The sequence below is a fragment of the Dipodomys merriami genome, unplaced genomic scaffold (assembly GCF_024711535.1).
Source record: "Dipodomys merriami isolate MVZ:Mamm:240054 unplaced genomic scaffold, mDipMer1.0.p SCAF_114, whole genome shotgun sequence".
In the NCBI taxonomy this organism is placed as follows: domain Eukaryota; kingdom Metazoa; phylum Chordata; class Mammalia; order Rodentia; family Heteromyidae; genus Dipodomys; species Dipodomys merriami.
In genome coordinates this window covers 122,353-143,028 of record NW_027202427.1, presented here as the reverse complement: position 1 = coordinate 143,028, position 20,676 = coordinate 122,353, and the positions used below count along the sequence as shown (strand labels likewise).

Genomic DNA, 20,676 nt, shown 5'->3' with positions numbered 1-20,676 from the left:
TTCTAATGTGTTAGGAATGGCACAGAACTTAAAGAGACGGGAAGGGGGCAGCAGGGCACTGGGTATAGACTCCTGACATCCACTATCACCAATGTGCAGCCTCCAGCAAGTTACTTAACTTCTCTGTGTTCAGTTTCTTGTTTACAAAAGAGAGACACACCCTTCATGGCTATCTGAAGACACAGCATAAGATACACTGACAGTCCTAGAACAAGCCCACACACTGTAGCTGTCATGTTCCCTATGACCCCCTGACCCATTTCAGGGTGGGTGCCCTGTACTTACTTCATACCAAACTTCACCTTCTTGTTCTCCACCATCAGGTCACAGATGTATTTGACTGACAAATACCGAAGCAGCCTAATATCATAGCCTCTGACCTTATCAAAAAGATGCACGTCACCACTTCTGAAACACAGAGTCAGAAGGAAAAGTTACACCATGTGTTCACTCAGCCAAGTCGGTTGGGAAGCACCTTCAGAAAAGGACAGCTGTCATTATCAAGAACTTTTATTCTTCTTCTCTAGATGCACAGGGAGTAGGGAGAGAAGGTGACTTTCTAAGAGATTATCCCTATCTCGGGGACACTTCAAAGAGGAGCACAATTTCCAGTCGGAAAGGGAGAGCGCTTTCTGGCACGGCTTGACATTAAGCCAGAAGACTCAACATAATCTCAGTTCTAAAAAGCATCAGCTGGTGGCTGATAGAGTCTTTGAGATTCCATTAAAGTTGTTCTCCACTCCGTCTCCCCTCCCTCCCAGTTTAGGGCCATTTTTAGCCACATGCATCACTTATAACAGACTGAAATTCTTAGACTTGAGTTCTATGAATTCCCTCTGCTTAGTAGATCTATGAGGCAAGGAGGAATATAAAAGTTTTCTTTTGTTGTTGTCTTTGGTCATGGAGCTTGAATTTGGAGACTGAGTGCTATCCCTGAATTCTTCTTGCTCAACACTGAAACACTACAACTTTGAGCCACAGTGCCACTTCCAGTTTTCTGGTGGTTAATTAGAGGCAAGTCTCACAAGCTTTCCTGCCTGGTCTGGCTTTGAACTTCAATTCTCAGATCTTAGTAACCTGAATAGCTAGCATTACAGGTGTGAGCCCCAGCACCTGGATCAAGATATAAAGTTTTCTGAATCCCAGGCTACCTTTAATCAGCCATGCAGATTTGGGTAGAAGTAGAAAGAGCAAGCTGTCCAATTATTTTTTTTCTTTTGTCAGTTATGGGGCTTAAACTCAAGTGCTGTCCCTGAACTCTTCTGCTCAAAGCTAGTGCTCTACCACATCCAGTTTTTGAGTGGTTAACTGGAGGTAAGAGTCTCACAGGGACTTTTCTACATGGGGTGGCTTTGAACTGTGATCCTCAGATCTCAGCTTCTAGAGTAGCTAGGATTACAGGCATGAGCCACCAGCACCCAAGTAATTTTTCTTTTTCTTTAAATGTCCATGTTTGGGGGTGGGAATGTAGTTTAGTGGTAGAGTGCTTGCCTAGCATGTGTGAAGCCCTGGGTTCAATTCCTTAGTACCACGTACACAGAAAAAAACAGAAGTTGTACTGTGTTGCTTAAGTGGTAGAGTGCTAGCCTTGAGCAAAAGCAGGGACAGTGCCCAGGCACTGAGTTCAAGCCTCAGGACTGGCAAAAGAAAACATCTATGCTTTGACATTTCCAGCAGTCTCCAAGAAGAACAGCGTATACTGCAGAAAGGTACCCTGGCTGAGGCAGTGGTCACCTGACCTTGGAAGAGCCAAAAATTCTTGAGCACAAGCCAGCACCACTGCTTTGAGAGCAAATAGCAGAACCCAAGCACAGCAAGACATTCTGTCATGCTCTGAGCCACGATTTGGGCAGCTGATCTTACTAGGGTGCATTCCAGAGATGCCCAACTCTGGTTAAAGATTTTCCATGCGACACCAACCACACAAAGGAGTTTCGAAAAATACCCTGTAGTATTGGTTTTGGAACCATTTGGGAAGGATATAGAAATGCAAACCAGCCCATTTCCTTCCTTTAAAGGGGCTCAAGCTGGGCGCTGGTGATTCACGCCTGTAATCCTACTTAGGAGTCTGAGATCTGAGGATTGCAGTTCAAAGCCAGCCTGGGCAGGAAAGTCCATGAGACTCTTATCCCCAATAAACCACTAGAAAACTGGAAGTGGCACTGTGGCTCAAGCGGTAGAGTGCTCGCCTTGAGCTGAAGAATGCAAGGACAGCGCTCAAGCCCAGAGTTCAAGCCCCACGACCGACCAAAAAAAAAGGGGGGGGGTTCAAAATTGGGCTGGGGGTATGGATCAGTAGTACAGTGCTTGCTTAGCATGTATAGAACCCTGGGTTCAATCTCCAGCATAGGTGTGATGATGAAAGTGTTAGAGGGGTTCATTAACACTGTTTTGTACCAAGCTCTTTTTTTTCCTTTTTTCTTTTTGGTGCCAGTCCTGGGCTTGAATGTAGGGCCTGGGTGCTGACTCTGAGCTGCTTTTGATCAAGGCTAGTGCTCTAGTACTTGAGCCACAGTTCCACTTCCAGCCTTTTTTTTTTGTTTTTTGTACTTCAGTGGGGATAAGAATCTCACAGATAGGCTGGGTGCCAGTGACTCACACCTGTAATCTTAGCTACTCAGGAGGCTGAGATCTGAGGATCACAGTTCAAAGGCCAGCCTGGGCAGGAAAGTCTATGTGAGACTCTTTTTTTTTTTTGCCAGTCCTGGGGCTTGAACTCAGGGCCTGGGCACTGTCCCTGAGCTTCTTTTGCTCAAGGCTAGCACTCTACCACTTGAGCCACAGTGCCACTTCTGGCTTTTTCTGTGTATGTGGTGCTGAGGAATCGAACCCAGGGCTTCATGCATGCTAGGCAAGCTCTCTACCACTAAGCCACCTTCCCAGCCCCTCTTTTTTTTGGGGGGGGTCCAGTCATGGGGCCTGAACTCTGGTCTTGGGTGCTGTCCCTGAGCTCTTCAGCTCAAGGCTAGCGCTCTACTACTTGAGCCATGGTGCTACTACTGGCTTTTTTCTTTTTTTGCTCATGTGGTGCCGAGGAATCGAACCCAGGGCCTCATGCATGCAAGGCAAGCGTTCTACCACTGAGCCGCCACCTCAGCCCCTACGTGAGACTCTTATCTCCAATAAACCACTAGAAAACTGGAAGTGGCGCTGTGGCTCAAGGGGTAGAGCGCTTGCCTTGAGCTGAAGAGCTCAGGGACAGCACCCAAGACCAGAGGTCAAGCCCCACAACCAACAACAACAAAAAAAGAATCTCACAGACGGAGCTGGGATGGTGGCTCAGTGGTAGAGTGCTTGCCTTACATGCATGAGGCCTTGGGTTTGATTCCTCAGCACCACATAGGCAGAAAAAGCCAGAAATGGTGCTGTGGCTCAAGTGGTAGAGTGCTAGCCTTCAGCTGAAGAGCTGAGGGACAGCACCCAGGCTCAGAGTTCAGGCCCCACGACTGAACAAAAAAAAAAAAAAAAAAAAAAAGAACCTCACAGACTTTCCTGCCCAGATTGACTTTCAATCACAATCCTCAGGTCTTAGCCTCCTTAGTAGTTAGGATTACAGGCGTGAGCCACTGGCATCTGGCTATATCAAGTTCTTTCTGTGGTATTAACCATGCAGATGAGAAAGATGAGTCTTCCAGGCTCTCACTCTATACCTGTCTCAGGTATTTTGAAACACCTGGCTGGTAATTAACATCCCAACAGACACTTTAAAGTGAATGCAGGGGCTAGGAAGGTGGCTCAGTGGTAGAGTGCTTGCCTTGCATGCCTGAGGCCCTGGGATTGATTCCTCAGCACCACATAAGCAAAAAGAAAAAACGCTGGAAGTGGCGCTGTGGCTTAAGTGGTAGAGCGCTAGCCTTGAGCTGAAGAGCTGAGGGACAGCGCCCAGGCCCGGAGTTTAGGCCCCACAACTAGACCGGACTCCCCCCACCCAAAAAAAAAAAAAAAAGTGAATGCAGCCATTAGGGAACGGTCTTGGACCTTTAGGATCTTGAGGTCCTGCTGTGCTTTCCTTCTGCCTGCAGACTGCTCAGGTATTCAAAATCAGTGTTGGGATGAGGCCACTATTCTGCACACTATTCCCTGGGGATAGACTTGGGAGATAGGTATAAAGAGCCAATCCACTCACCTGCACTGTGATGACAGCATACTACCAGGATGCATTAAGCTGCTATTGGCACATACCATCCCCAACCCAACCCTTGCCCACAGCAGCCCAGCACTGACCGGAGAGTGTAGTCCTCCTCAGTGACGTCCTCCACATCAGCCCAGGCATCATCTACACCCCCTGCCAAAGAAACCAGTCTATCAGCACTGAGGGCAGCCACCAGGAGATTCCACTAGAAGATTCCACCAGGGCCACCATCCCAGCAACCATTCCCAGGGACACGCCTCATGTATCCTTCAGGATTATAGGCCATAAGTACTGCAGTCCTCTTGAGTTCCCTCTTGAGGGAATCCTTGTTGTCTCCTGGTTCCTGTTGAAAGGAATGCCCTGATCCCACACAGGCTGCCTGCACCCTCCACCTATGCCACCGTGGCTGCGGGCTTTACTCCATGACCAGGTTCTCATTCTAAGTCCCAGAGAAAGCTGCTCAATATTCACCTGAGAAAAAATAGTTGTAGCCAGAGCGTCCATACAGCTCCCCCCATCCAGCCAGCGTGGCCGACCTGCAAATATGCTGGAAGACAAACAGTGTTTTCAGCGTCAGGCAGTTTTCTGAAGCATGCAGAGCTAAAGAACACCTGGCACTCCTGAAGCTTTGGTCTCAGTGCCCTTCCAAGTCTTATTGGCATAGATAGATGCTACCACAGCCCAGTCTAATGGATGTCTAAACCTTAATCCACCTTGATCCAGAGTCTCTCCCCCAAATCTGAAGCATTTGTTACTAAAAGTAATGGACAAAACTTGTGGTGGCACACGGGTACCACATGTTGGGCATGGTACTGACAAAACAGCACCACAACCTCACAAGGCATGAGGACGGTGGGGCATCACTGCCAGCTGACAGATGGAGAAAAGGGAAACTAGCCCAGAGACATGAAGGAGATGAAAACAGTCAAGAAGCTGGAATTTGCTACAAAGCCCATGTGGCAACTTTTTAGCTTAGAAGGAGGCACTTTTTTTTGCTGGGGGTTGGGGGGTGTTGCTGGTACTGGGGCTTGCCTTGTGCTCTCACTCAGCTTTCTGGCTCAAGGCTGGCACTCTTAATACCTGAGTCACACCTCCACTTCTGGTATTTTTGCTGATTAACTAGAGGTAAGTCTCACAGACTTTTTAGCCTGAACTGGCTTCAAACCACAATTCTTTTTTATTTATTTATTTTTTTTATTGTAGAAATACTGTACAGAGGGATTATAGTTACATGAGTAAGGTAATGAGTACATTTCCTATCGAGCATTGTTACCTCCTCCTTTCAAGCCACAATTCTTTTTTTTTTTTTTTTTTTTTGTCGGTGGTGAGGCTTGAATTCTGGGCTTGAGCACTGTCCCTGCGCGCTTCAGCTCAAGGACAGAGCTCTACCACTTGAGCCATAGCACCACTTACGGTTTTCTAGTGGTTTATTGGAGATAAGAGTCTCACGGACTTTTCTGCCTGGCCTGGCTTTGAACCATGATCCTCAGATCTCAGCCTCTTGTGTAGCTAGGATTACAGGCGTGAGCCACTGGCGCCTGGCTAAAACCACAATTCTTGTATCTCGGCCTCCTGAGTAGTTAGGTTTTAAGCATGAGTGACTAGTGCCTGGTAAAGGGAACAATTAAGGGAGCCATTTATTTTTTTGGTGCCAGTCCTGGGGCTTGAACTCAGGGTCTAGGTGCTGTCCCTGAGTTTTCTTGCTCAAGGCTAGCACTCTACCACTTGAGCCACAGCTCCATTTGCAGCATTTTTAGTGATTAATTGGAGATAAGAGTCTCATGAACTTTCCTGCCAGGGCTGGGCTGGATTCATGATCCTTAGATCAGCCTCCTGAGTAGTTAGGATTTTAGGTGTGAGCCACAGTTTCTGGCTGTATTTTGGATTTTTTTTAAAAAAAGGAATGATCAGCTAGGCACAGTAGCTTATGACTATAATGCTAGCAACTTGGGAAGCTGAGAGCAGGAGAAGCAAGTTTAAGGCAAGCCTGGGCAAAAAGTTTATGATGTTCTCCCCAACCATTAGCTAGGCATAGTGGTCATGCCTGTCACACAGAATGTTGAGATTAGGAGAATCATGGTTCCAGGCCAGCCTAGGCAAAAAAGCTTTCAGGCTGCACTCCAACAGAAGAAGTGGGATGTGGCAATGTGTACTCTGCTGCACCAAGTATAAATAGAAGGGTTGCAGCCCAGGTGCGGGACCAGGCAGAAAGCAAGAGCTTGTCTCAAAAATAACCAGTGACACTTTGTGGACACCCAGTGGCTAACACCTACAATTCTAGCTACTCTGGAGAATGAGATCTGAAGATTTCAGTTTGAAGCCAGCCTGGTGTAAAAGTCCACAAGAAAGGCAGAACGCAGTAGAGTGCCTGCCTAGCATGCATGAAGCCCTGGGTTTGATTCCTCAGTACCACAAAAAACAGAAAAAACCACAAGTGATGCTGTGGCTTGTGGTAGAGTTCTAGCCTTGAGCAAAAAGCAGCTCAGGGACAATGCCCTGAGTTCAAACCCCAGGACTGGGGGCTGGGAAGGTGGCTCAGTGGTAAAGCACTTGTCTTGCATGCTTGAGGCCCTGGGTTCAATTCCTTAGCACCCATAAGCAAAAAAAAAAAAAAAAAAAAAAAAAAGCCAAAGTGGCACTGTGGCTCAAGTGGTAGAGCGCTAGCCTTGAGCTGAAGAGCTGAGGCAGCGCCCAGGCTCAGAGTTCAGGCCCATGACCGGACCCAAAATAAAAATAAAAATAACAATAAAAAAAAAAAAACCCAGGACTGGCAAAAAAAAAATTAAAAAGTTCACAAGTCTCTATCTCTAATAAACCAGCAAAAAAGCTGGGCTGGAGGTGTGGCTCAAATGACAGAATACCAGCTGTGAGTGAAAATTTTAAGCAAAAGCACAAGGCCCTGAGCTTAAGTCCCAGTACTGCACCAAAACCAAAAATCTCAAAACAATGCAATAAAGGATTGGTGGTATGGCTCAGGGATAGAGCACCTGCATGGAAAGCATGAAGTCCTAAGTTCAAACCAAAGTACTACTCTTTAAAAAAAAGATATTATCAAGGAAATATAGTCGGTATTGCTGTGGGATTGTTTTCACTGCTGGGGATTAAACCCAGAATCTTGACAAACTAGAAAAAAAATTATAGCTGAATAAACAAGAATGAGTGACCAAGTTCCCAAGTAGAAGACAAAACTTTTCAAGAAGATCCCAGACAAGGCCTGGCAAAAGAGCTCACCCCATCACCTACGGTAACTCTCAACACCTATTCTTCAGCCTTGGGGCTCCACAGTATAATTCATTGCTTCTATGGTCTCCTGTTAGCTTATTCTGAAAGGTTTAAATTGCACATGTGGAACAGCACTTGGCAATATCTGCCAATCTAGTAGCCAACTTGGCACAAAGAATACAAGTGGACTGGGGGGGGGGGGTGTAGCTCAGTGGGAAAGCACATGTTTAGTAGGTGCAAAGCCCAGAGTCCAATACCTAGAACTCACTAAAGGAGGAGGACAATAAGTAAACAGAAGTGACTGATCTGATTCCTATCTCTTAAAGGAGGAAATAAAGATGAACTGTCCCATATTTCAACTGTTTAAAAGACACATACAGGGTTGAGGGCATGGCTGAGCATAAGCCTAGTGAGTATAGGCCCTGAGTTCAAACCTCAGTATACTTTCTAGTGTCTATGTGACACCAAAGGCTACAAAGAAACACTAAGAGAAATGGTATAGGAGTATATTTTACCCTTTAGTACTATACATTTTAACTGATTTATTACTCATTTTTTTTGCTGAAGCTAAGGCTTGAACTCAGGGCTTCTCACCTTAGCTTGCTTCTATCACTTGAGCCACACCTCCTCTCACCTCCTATCTGGTTAAATAGAGAAGGACTCTTATGGATTTTTCTACCTGGGTTAGCTCTAAATGTGATCCTTAGATCCTGAGTAGCTAAGATTATAGGCATGAGCTATTGGTGCCTCAGTTTTTTAATGAAATATTTTACCTAATTCCAACACTCAAAATTTTACTCAACATTCAAAATATGACCAATATGTAATTACTTTAAAAATCAGTATTTAAATGGGTGTGGTGGAACACACCTGTGATCCCAGGACTTGGAAGACTGAAGCAGGAGAATAATTAATTCAAGGGCATCCTAAGCTACAAAGTTCTTGGCAGGCCTGGGCTACATAGTCTCAACTATGTCCCCAATCCTCCAAGAAACCAACTGTGTTTGTGTGCATGTGCATGTGTCTATTATAGTCTTCAAAACCTGGTATGTATTTTACTTGTCTATGTGAGACAACAGGCAGAAAGAATTGGGGGAAGATAAGGAGTTTGGTGGTACCAGGGACTGAAATAATGTCTTCCCTTTGCTAAAGAAGGGTTCTACAGCTTGAGCCACATCACCAGCCTTTCCTCTTGTTTTTGTTTTTGAACTTAGGGGCTCACAGTGGTCACCTTGCTTCCTTGACTGGTGTCCTACATCTTGAGCCATGCTTCTAGTCCTTTTTTGCTGGGTTTATTTTAAGAGACAGTGTTTCAGAAACTTCTCTGCCTGGTCTGGTTTTTGAATCACAATCCTTCATATCACAGCCTGCTAATAAGCAGCTAGGATTACAGTCATGAGCCACAGGTGCCTGGCTTTCCCCTCCCCCCACCCCCCTTTTTTTTTTACATGGTCTTAGTATATAGCTCAGACTGGCCTGAAACTTTTGATCTTCCTGCCTAATTACTGAGTAGAATAACAGGTGTGCACCCTGTACCTGGTTTGACATGTATTTTAGCATATATCAAGTAGGATGCTAAATTTTCTTTGTATAAAAGGAGATGTAGGGCTGGGAATGTGGCTTAGTGATAGAGTGCTTACATAGCATGCACAAAACCCTGGTCTCAATTCCTCAGTACCACATAAACTGAAAAAGCTGGAAGTGGCACTGTGGCTCATGTGGTTGAATACTAACCTTGAGTATAGAGTAGCTCAGGGACAGTACCCAGGCCCTGAGTTCAAGCCCCAGGACAAGAAAAGAAAAAGATATTCTTATCACAAAGTAAATTGTTTTTTAACATTTTTTTAATATAAAACTTTGACTGGGGGCTGGGAAGGTGGCTCAGTTGTAGAGCGCTTGCCTTGCATGCATGAGGCCCTGGGTTCGATTCCTCAGCACCACATAAGCAAAAAGATAAAAGCCGGAAGTGGCGCTATGGCTCAAGTGGTAGAGTGCTAGCCTTGAGCTGAAGAGCTGAGGGACAGTACCCAGGCCCAGAGTTCAGGCCCCATGACCGGATCCAAAAAAAACAACAACTTTGTCACAGCTTTAACTGAAATGAGATAAATTCAGACACTTACTTCCTATTTCATTACCCATACTGAAGTGAGTTTGGGAAGGTACAGGACACAGGCATTTCTTTTTTTTTTTTTTTTTTGTCGGTCGTGGGGCTTGAACTCTGGGCTTGGACGCTGTCCCTCAGCTCTTCAGCTCAAGGAGAGCGCTCTACCACTTGAGCCACAGTGCCACTTCTGGTTTTCTGGTGGTTTATTGGAGAGAAGAGTCTCACAGACTTTCCTGCCAGGGCTGGCTTTGAACCGCGATCCTCAGATCTCAGCCTCCTGAGTTAGCGCTAGGCTGACACATGCATTTCTGAGCAAAATTTCCTCCCTTCTCTAGTCTAGAAGAAAGCAGCACTGAAATAGTGTGGGTAGGAACACAGCACCCTGTGCTGTGAGCCACACATCTAAGAACCTGGTCACCAGTTCACAGCATAAATCTTTTCAATGGAGTGCAGTGTGTCCTCTCCAAACTCCCTCTGAATGCCATACTCACTACTCAAATTCCAATGACAGTCTTGTGGATCTCCACCTAGACTAGGGATTCCTACGGCTTACTCCAGAGCAGTGTCTTCCCATGGAGCAGGAACTCTCATGCTGCCCAGTCTGCTCACCAGGAGGATGGTCATAAGCAAGTCCTCTGTCCCCACAGCAATTACATCAAAAGGAACAGACAAGTGTTCCATGTGTGGACACTGATTCGGAGAAGGCGGCAGAATTCATAGTGAAGCCAATGCACCACAGCAAGTTCCCTTGAAGAACCTCAAAGCCATCCCTTGCAGTTTGTTGGCCCTGGGTTCTTTCTTCACGGGCCTGTCTAAGCTTCTCTTCTGGACCCAAGAATCTGGAGTTACTTAATGTGATATTTCCCAAATGTAGTCACGAAGTTCCTTACTCACAGTCTCCAGACAAAGGACTGCTACAGGACTCCTCAGAGTCTGATCCTTGTCAACATACACACATTGATACAGTTTTGTGAATCTGGATGGAAGGTTAAGTTTAAAATGTAATTTCTTAAGCTGGGCATTGGTGGCTCACACCTGTAATCCTAGCTACTGAGATCTGAGGATCAAGGTTCAAAAACCAGCCTGGACAGGAAAGTCCATGAGACTCTTCTCTCCAATAAACCACCAGAAAACCAGAAGTGGTGCTGTGGCTCAAGTGGTAGAGCGCTAGCCTTGTGCTGAAGAGCTGAAGGACAGAGCTCAGGCCCAGAGTTCAAGCCCCATGGCTGACAAATACGTACATACATATATAAATAAATAAAATGTAATTTCTTGTTCCTATTTGATAGGGAGTATTTTCCACAAGTCCATCCTTGAAGTGCTGATCTGTGAACCACCCTGGGGAAAACACTGTAGTATTTCTCGTGTGATTTCTAAAGACAAGCACTGTGCTCTACCAGAGCAGCACTCTGTAAATTGTTAACTGGAAAACTTCACATTTAGAAGAGGAAGGATTTGGGACCTAGCATTTCAACATATATTTTTTTTTTTTGTCTCAATGAGTACATACTCCGTTTATTAACACTTCTAGTCAAAAGAGTTTGTATAGCTTAGTTTAGCAGAAAGGTTGTGAGAGTGAAGTGGAACAGACACACTTGTGTGAACTCCTTTCCATCTCTAGCTATATAATTTTGAAGGCAAGGTATTCTATCTCTTTCCAACTCAGCTTTGGTTCCTGTAAAATAAAGATCCATGAGCAAACAAACTATCTCTAGGCCAAGCACTTGGATATGTGTATACTTTATCTGTATATATTTTTAATCTGGTTTCATATCTCAACATATTTTGCCAAAAAGTATCTACCGAAAAAAGCCTTCAACAGTCTCCTTTCCCACCTTGTCTTTCCTGATTGTCCTTCTCCTTTACAAAGACACACCAGGGACTAAGCCAATATTCAGCCTCTCTTCTCCTCAGTCCTTCACCACCCATGCTGGGTGACTGCAACTGTAGGCTGCAGAGTACTTGGACACCTGCTCAGCAGGCTACCTTACTGCTGATCTCCCTCCTGGACTTCACTACTCAAAAATCACAAGGGTTTTCATGGCAAATCCAACACCCTGGAAGCATTTAGCATCCTCCATGGTCTGCAATGACATGCACCAACCTCACTGTCTGTAGAGGCCTCCTGGTACCTCTCCCTTACACTTCTGGTTTTCTCCTGTACTGTCCATCCGCATCATGCTTGCTCTCCAGTTACTCTCAAGCCATGTCCAGCTTTCTGCAAATGATTAGTTAGGACATCAGTCCACACTGCTGCCTCCTGTGGACTGCAACATGGTGTTAGAGAGCTTCATATATCAGCTTTTTTTTTTTTTTTTTTTTGAGAAGGGTCTTGCTACATAGCCCAGGCTAACCTAGAATTCACAATACTCCTACTTCAGTTTCCCAAGTGCTGGGATTACAGAACACCACACTTAGCTCAAATCCAAGCTCTGTTTTGCTGTGTTAAGTAAGCTTAGGCAAGTTATTCAGCTACCCTGAACCTATGTTTCCTTTGTCGTTAAAGCAATATCACTTATATCAAAAGATGACAAGATGGATAAAGTAAGTCATATTGGGGAATTAACTCTACAGTAATTATACTAAAATAATAAGCTTTACTAGGGGAAGGATTTTTTTTTTCCCAGTCCTGGGGCTTGAACTCAGGGCTTGGGTGCTGTCCCTGAGCTTCCTATGCTCAAGGCTAGTGCTCTACCACCTGAGCCACAGCACCACTTCTAGCTTTTTCTGTTTGTGTGGTGCTGAAGAATCAAACCCAGAGCTTCACGCATGTTAGGCAAGCCCTCTACCACTAAGCCACATTCCCAGCCCGAGGAAGGCCTTTTGTCTGCCTCAGATGCTACTATTTCTCGAGGTCTAAAACAGCTTAGAATATAATGTATGTTTAGTAAATACTTAATGATGAAAAGAATGAAAAATAGGGGCTGGGATGGTGGTTGAAGAGCTCAGGGACACCACCCAGGCCCAGAGTTCAAGCCCCATGACAAAAAAAAAGGAATGAAAAAATATTTGATTTTGTAAGCTTTGATACAGATACACTTCTTCCACTTTATTCTTCAGTGAACTGAGGCCATGCTCAAGCAGGAAGTAACTAGAACTAGGATCTGAACTAGCAATGGGGTACCCTGGTATGAATCGCCCCTACTGCCCTGAAACCATCTTCAAGTCTGTTTTCTATGGTCTGTTTCCCACCACACTAGAAACCCAGGAACCAGCCACTGATCTTTGGCTAGTAGAGAACTAAAAGACTCTATTGTGCATGAAAGCATAACAGGACTTGGAGCTTGAGGCAACAGGGAGGCCCTTACCTTGCCTTTGAACAGGATCACTGGGCAAACAAACCGTCCTCTGCATCTGGCCATCTTGCTGCGGTGGATGAGGTCTTGCAGCTTGCTCACCTGCACGGTACTCTGAAACCTAACACACAGGTAAGAGCAGGTTAGTATGGCTTTCCAGTGGGAACTCCACCTATTTATGTGTGTTTGTCCACAGATTCAAGCAAGGTCTGAAAACATATATAAGAATATCCATTGGGCTGAGTGCTAGTGATTCACGCTTGTCATCCTAGCTACTCAGGAAGCTGAGATCTGAGAATTGCAGTTCGAAGCCAGCCTGGGCAGAAAAGTCCCCATGAGACTATTATCTCCAATTAACACCAGAAAACCAGAAGTAACGCTGTGTCTCAAAGTGGTAGAACACTAGGCCTTGAGCAAAAGAGCTCAAGGTCAGCACCCAGGCCATAAGTTCAAGCTCTACAACCAATAACAACTACAACTACAACAACAACAACAACATTAACAAAAAGAATACTCACTGGCCGGGCGCCGGTGGCTCACGCCTGTAATCCTAGCTACTCAGGAGGCTGAGATCTGAGAATCGCGGTTCAAAGCCAGCCCGGGCAGGAAAGACCGTGAGACTCCTATCTCCAATAAACCACTAGAAAACCGGAAGTGGTGCTGTAGCTCAAGTGGTAGAGCGCTCGCCTTGAGCTGAAGAGCTGAGGGACAGCGCCCAAGCCCAGAGTTCAAGCCCCATGACCGACAAAAAAAAAAAAAAAAAAAAAAAAAAAAAAAAAAAGAATACTCACTGGGAAGAAGTGGAGGTGTGACTCAAGTGATAGAGCACATAAGCCTTGAGCAATAAAAACAAACAAGAGCTCGAGACCCTGAATTCAAGTACCACTATTGTTATAAAACAAACAGTAACAAAAAAAATTTACTGGAAATTTAATGAATACTATTAATTCCTAAATTTCAGATCACTGGTACATTAAATTTTTCAAGAAAAGAAAAATATGTTAAGTATTAAAATCTAAGTTGTGGCTCAAGTGTTAAGAGTACCAGTCATGACTAAAAAAGCTGAGCAAGAGCAGGAGGCCCTGAGTTCAAGTCCCACTATCTGTGTTCAAGCGTGTGCACACACGCACACACTTAAAACAGAATTCTGTCTTCAGAATATTTATGGTATTTGTGATTTTTAAAAAATGAACTCAAATAAAGAAACTGGTAAATAAGAAGCAGAACTACACACAGGAGGTTGAACATTGGTTATGTTGACAGTGTTCAATATTTTATTTTCAGAGTAAGATCTGGTGTCCCCTGAACCGTCTGGAAACCACAGGGCAACTTCTGGGATTTCTTTAGGGAATGTGGAATGTGATGACATGGTCATGGTACACATGGTTCTAAGACATCCTAACCCTAACCTTTAACAGTCCAAACAGTCACAGGGCAGGGAACTGGGGTCAAGGAGAAGAAACAGAAGCTATCAGTGACTCTGAGTGGTGCAGAAGTGGGTACACTGGGTTCGAAAGGGGAACTCCTAGAGTTAGGTTAGAAATGAGCTCCAGCAATCCCCACCCACACCAAATCACATTTCCCTAAAAGAAAGGTCATACTCAGAAATTCACCAACCAGCCCTTAGCAAAAGCCTCACCCTGCCAGTTAGAGCTACTGGCAGTAAGAGAAACAAGAAGCAGAAAAGTTTGAGTGGAAAATTTTCCCAGTGTTGCAAGTAACTAGTCATTAAGAGTGGAGCAAGACACTAATGTTCTCTCCTTAATAGAGCTGAGTTTCAGGCTGGGCATGATGGCTCTTTACCTGTAATCCCAGCTACTCAGGGGATGAGATCTGAGGATCTCCATTTGAAGACACACCAGGCAGAAAAAGTCGACAAGACTCTTATCTCTAATTAACCACCAAAAAGCCGAAAATAGAGCTGTGGCTCAAGTGGTTGAGTGCTAGCCTTGAGCACAAGAGTTCAGTGACAATGCCCAGGCCCTGAGTTGAAGCCTTAGAACTGCCCCTCCCCACAAAAAAAAAAAAATCCCAACAACTTCTACCTCTGTTTTCTAACTAGTTCCTATTTTTATTTTTATTTATTTATTTATTTATTTTTTTTTTTTTGTTGGTCGTGGGGCTTGAACTCTGGGCCTGGGCGCTGTCCCTCAGCTCTTCAGCTCAAGGCGAGCGCTCTACCACTTGAGCTACAGCGCCACTTCCGGTTTTCTGGTGGTTTATTGGAGATAGGAGTCTCACGGTCTCTCCTGCCCGGGCTGGCTTTGAACCGCGATCCTCAGATCTCAGCCTCCTGAGTAGCTAGGATTACAGGCGTGAGCCACCAGCGCCCGGCTTTTATTTTTATTTTTAATTTTTATTACCATTTGTCCTTAGAATTTTTTATTGCAGAGCTAAGCAGAGAGCTGTGAGTCTGGCACGTGAGACTCATTTTTGAATGTAGGCTTATATATTTATGTCTGCAAATAGACACTAAAATTTATACCAAGATGTTTTCAGGTAGCAAAATTTTTTTTGACATGTATTTTATTTTTTTGTCAGTCATGGTGCCAGAACTCTGGGCCTGGGCGCTGCCCCTCATCTTTTCAGCTCAAGGCTAGTGCTCCAGCACTTGAGCCACAGCACCACTTCTGGCTTTTTTCTGCTTATGTGGTGCAAGGCAAGCACTCTACCACTGAGCCACCTTCTCAGCCCCATCATGTATTTTATTAAATCAACTAACTGAATTTTATTTTTCATGGGCAGCATTTATAAACAAACAAAAATTATTTTTAAATAATGAAGAACATATTGTAACGTAACTTCTATCAGGAAGCTTCTAAGACCAGCGAGGCTGCTTGCTCCTCAAAACTTGCTGAGATAAATACTGCTGTTATTATTATTTAACAGATATGAGGGGTTCGGGCATAGTGGTGGGTATATTCCTTTACTCCCAGCTACTAGGAAGACTAAAGCAGGAAGATAGTTTGAGGCAGCATACTGGGGCCAGTTTGAGCAGCAGAGCAAGACCCAATTTTAAATTTAAAAAAAAAAAAAAAAAGGTCTGAGACACAAAGCAAGGCTTATATCCACATCAGCCTCTTATTATAGACAAACCAAGTTAGGAATGTTAGCTCAAAGTCACACACACAAAAAAGTCAGCAGCCAGCTGGGCGCTGGTGGCTCACGCCTGTAATCCTAGCTACTCAGGAGGCTGAGATCTGAGGATCGCGGTTCAAAGCCAGCCCAGGCAAGGAGAGACCGTGAGACTCCTATCTCCAATAAACCACCAGAAAACCGGAAGTGGCGCTGTAGCTCAAGTGGTAGAGCGCTCGCCTTGAGCTGAAGAGCTGAGGGACAGCGCCCAGGCCCAGAGTTCAAGCCCCACGACCGACAAAAAAAAAAAAAAAAAGTCAGCAGCCAGTGGAGCTTCTAAACTTGTGAACAGCCAATAAGCCCACGGCTTTAGCCAACATCCCCCAAACACCTCACCGCTACTTGCCTAACTCTAGTTCTTTTTGGACTATTAGTTGCTTATTTACTGGTCTCTGTCACCCAGCAGACTTTTAAGGCTGAGGACTTCATCTACACGACTTCTCACTTATTCCTGACATGACACAGCAGCAGCTCAGTGAAACCTTGGTGACTAATGTATCTCAGCTGTTGAGGGCAATCAGTCTAGGCTTCTAATCCTAGACATGAAAGGCTTAACTAAGGAGGTTTGTTAACTAGCCCAAAGCACTTCCTGAATTTAGTTCTATCGTTTTTAACCACGTCTGGTTAGTGACATAGTAAAACCAGAGCCAAATATATAAAGAAGCCAACAACTGATTTCGTTCTCATTCAAGTGTATCCAAATTCTCCTTTCTGGGGTTGGAGGCATGGCACTAGCCAATAAGTGAAAAGTGTCAGGTACGAGTCCCAGTCTCAGACCTTTGGAAAGAAAGGAGGGGAGGGGAGGGACAGAAGAGGAGGAACAGGAGGGGAAGAGGAAGAGGGAAGGAGGAAACAAGCTCTCTTTTCCTAAAACAAATGGGCATGGCCTATGCGAAATCAGTTCTGTACCACTTCAAGGCCCTGAAAGACATGAAAGGTTAAAAACAAGTTCCAGAGCCAGGCCCAGATGTCAAGTTTTTTGGGAGGCTGAGGAAGGACTAAGTACAAGACACTAGCAACTTAGCAATGAGACCTTATTGTCCCCCTTTCCCCCCAAAAAGCTGGCTGTAATTAGCACTCAGGAGATGGAGGACTCAGAGTTCCAGGCCAACCTGGGCACAGCAAAAAGAAATAATAAAAAAGCAAGGATATAGCTCAATGGTGGAGCATTTGCCTACATGCCAAAGGCCCTGGTTTCATTCCTCAGCTTGCAAAAACCAAACCAACAAAAGCAAAAAACACAACCCTCCAATAACTCCCTAGAGTGAGGTATTACAGTGGTCCTAGCCTGGACAGTGAAGCCCTGCTGGACAAGGTTGGGAGGGGGAGAGTGGGAGCCAGTTAAAGAATCAGGAAACTTGGCTTTTAACACCACTGCCCCAAATCTGGTGACCTTAACAGAGGCAAGTTGCTTCTCTGGGCTTCAACTTCATTCTCCATAGGATGGGGTAATTTTGTCTTCTTCACTGCGGGGCTGGTTACACAACTTAGGCTGGTGTGCAAAATGCTAACACTTGCCAGCCAGTAAACATTAGTTTCCTTCTCTTTAATGGCTAGACCTGATTAGCGATGAAAATGTTTCCTTTCAGGAAAAGATTTGCTGAGGCCCAATCTTCACTTTCCATGTACTACTAAAAGGTAGTCTGGCATTAGCTGGGAGCTTGTTAGACAACAATTCGGCCCTACTTCAGAGACACTGAGCTACACCATGCAGAAGAGATTCCCCCCAATGATTCAATCACAAAGTTGAGAATGCCATCTGGACACAGATGAAACCACCAGCCACCCCTTGGCCAGCACTGATGAGAATGCAAAAGGGGAACAAAAGCAAATCTTGCTCAAAGCCCTGTAGGTCACAGGATTAGAGAAAGCAAATTTACCAAACTCTAGCAGGAGAAGCTTAGAAACCCCCAGGATATGATACAATTTCTAGGATCTTCATAGAATCTGTTTTAAGTTGGGTGGACCAAGACAGGGGCTTGAACTTGGTACCTGACGATTTTGCTCACTGGCTAGTGCTCTATTAACTAATCTGTGCCTCCACTCCCTCCACAGAATCTTTAATTCATCCATTTTTTAGGGAACCCCAGCATGACCTCACAAGGAATTTTTATTTAGTTAGTCATGGGGCTTGAACTCAGGGCCTACACATGGTCCCTGAGAGCTCTTTTGCTCAAGGCTAGAACTCTACCACGTTGAGCCACAGCTCTACTTTTGGTTTTTGAGTGGTTAATTGGAGGTAAGAGTCTCACGGGGACTTTTCTGCCCAGACTGGCTTTGAATCATGATCCTCGGATCTCAGCCTCTTCAGTAGCTAAGTTTACAGGAGTAAGTCACTGGTGCCCAGCTCACAAGGCATTTTTACAGACATGTCCACCCTTCAGATGAGGAAACTAAGGCTTTTCCCTCTAATCCTTCTGAGTGAGTTAGGTTGTTCCTCTGGTCATAAGTCTTCTCTGGATCCCAGTGACATGCAGCTGCTTAGACGAGCTAGGGAGATCTAAGAAATTAGATTCTGGAAATTCTGGTTCTGAAGACCCAGGAGAAATACCAGAGAATCTATAACCCTAATGAGTGCTCAAAACCAGTAACTCCCACGCACAATCCTCAAGTACTTGGCTTGATGATCCTGACCGTACTCTAAATTGAGGTGGTACTTGTCTATAATCACTCTGTAGCCAAGACTGGCCTGGAACTTCCAATCCTGCTTCCACCTCCTAAGTGCTGGAATTACAGGCATGCAACACCACCACACCCAGCTTCTCTTCTCTTTTTGCTGTTTCTTCCTTTCCTTTCTCTCTCTCTCTCCCTCTTTCTCCCCCTCCCTCTCCCTTCCTCTCCCTCTAATCCCCCTCTCCTTTTTCTCTTTTTCTTTTTGAGATAGTCTTGTTGCTACATTGCTTGAACTGCCAAGTTTTGAGATGGGGTCTTGTTGCTAAATGTCTTGATGCAACCCTGAAATCCCAGCCTCCTAGAGAGGCTGAGATATTTTGAGGCTAGCCTGGTGGTTACATAGCCAAGATCTTGTCTCAAAAACAAATACACACATACACTAGGAAAAAAAAACAACAACAACTCTGGAGCCTCAGTGTTTGATCAGTTGTCCGTTTACTACTTACGGGCTACCTCGTGCATCAGGCACTTAAGTGTCTGCTCTGGTAAGAACTGTTACCTACATAAAACACTCAGGTCACCTAGGCATAAAAAGGTAGCTCTTATTTCTAATTCTTACAACAAACATGTCAGCATGTATTAGCACCATTTATCAGTAGGGACTGAAAGAGCCCCCTTTTCTAGAGTTTTAACTAGTCATTATAGGCATTAATTAAGATGAGGCAGGGAATTATAGATGAGAAAACTGAGGACAAAGAGGTTAAATAACTTGCTCAGCCAGAAAATGGGACAGCCAGGAAGTAAACTCAAATTTTAGAGGTTAGGGGGCTAAGGGCTATATGATAAATGCTCTTGTCTGTCTTGACACATACATTCACAAAACAAACAAACAAACAAACAAACCCAAAAGCCACTGAGGCTGTACAGAGAGGTGAAAGGTGCTTACAACAATGAACTGAAGAGTAGGGGTAAAATAATCCCAGGCTGTGACTTCCTAACCCTCATTCTATGTCATGCCACCTTGCCATCCCAACTCATCAAACCCTGTTAGCACCCGGGGAAAGTGAGTCTACCCTGCCCAGCTGCAGGTGAGCGCCTAGGCCCCAGTCACATGATGCTCACGTGTCTTTCTCCTTCTCAGAACATTCGTACTCCAGGAATACGATGTGCCGGGGGTAGTGGCCGCAGATATCCCCATTCACATTTGGAATCACGCTGAAACAGTAGTCTTGGCCAAACAGTTCTAGACATCTTTTCTCAATGCGCTCAACCTGTAAAGAGGAGAAGTGAATATAAAGATTCCTGAGTTCAGGACTGGGATGGTGGCTCAGTGGTAGAGTGCTTGCCTTGCGTGCATGAGGCCCTAGGTTTGATTCCTCAGCACCACATAAGCAGAAAAAGCCAGAAGTGGCGCTGTGGCTCCAGTGGTAGGAGTGCTAGCCTTGAGCTAGAGATGGGGGACAGAGTTCAGGCTCCACAACCAACAACAGGAAGATTCCTGAGTTCTGAATTTGAGAATTAAGCAGCCCCGGATCTAGTGAGGTCACTGGGATTGACTATTATTACTCAATGCTGTGAAGAGACATGAATCTGGGTCACAGGCCCCTCGTGTTAATTACACCACATGTGAAATGCTTCAGTAAGGATCCTGAATTGCCTCCATATTGTATGTCATGCTGTGTTCAGTTTGTTGTTGTTTTTTTTTTGGCTTCATCTCAGGGCATTTTCACTCAAGGCTGTCACTCTACCACTCAAGTCTCACCTACACTTCCAGCTTTTTGCTGGTTAATTGGAGATTTTTTTTAAAAAATCTCTTGGATTTGTCTGCTGTGACACTCAGATCTCAGCCTCCTAAGTAGCAAGGATTACAGGTGTGACCCACTGGCACCCAGCTGGAGTACAGCTTTCATTAACTTCAAATGAGTGGATGACCCATAAAATGTAAGAAATCTTGCTGTCCTCCCAGCACTTGGGAGGCTGAGGCAGGAGGATCATCATGAGTTTGAGGACAGCCAGAGCTAATCAGTGAGACACTGTCTCAAAACAAAACCAAAAACAAACCCTTACTCTTACTCTAAGCTAGTATAACTGGCAATAATCCATCATGTTCCTTGGACAGCAGGCTTTCCTTACCTCCCCCTGAACCTCTCTAGTACCTTGAGACTCTTGTCAGT

At 44.9% G+C, this 20,676-nt stretch overlaps 1 protein-coding gene across 5 annotated transcripts in view; it reads right to left on the bottom strand.

The window, feature by feature from the left end:
• LOC138822677 (phosphatidylinositol-3,5-bisphosphate 3-phosphatase MTMR14) overlaps positions 1–20,676 on the bottom strand; it is a 49,450-nt gene that overhangs the window by 26,093 nt on the left and 2,681 nt on the right. For all 5 annotated transcript variants that reach the window (XM_070015478.1, XM_070015480.1, XM_070015479.1 and 2 more), the window contains exons 2-6: positions 19,625–19,773; positions 12,767–12,875; positions 4,604–4,679; positions 4,225–4,285; positions 286–408 (exon numbers count right to left, since the gene is read on the bottom strand). In XM_070015478.1, coding sequence (XP_069871579.1) covers positions 286–408; positions 4,225–4,285; positions 4,604–4,679; positions 12,767–12,875; positions 19,625–19,773 — 518 coding nt within the window. The remainder of the gene's footprint in view (positions 1–285; positions 409–4,224; positions 4,286–4,603; positions 4,680–12,766; positions 12,876–19,624; positions 19,774–20,676) is intronic.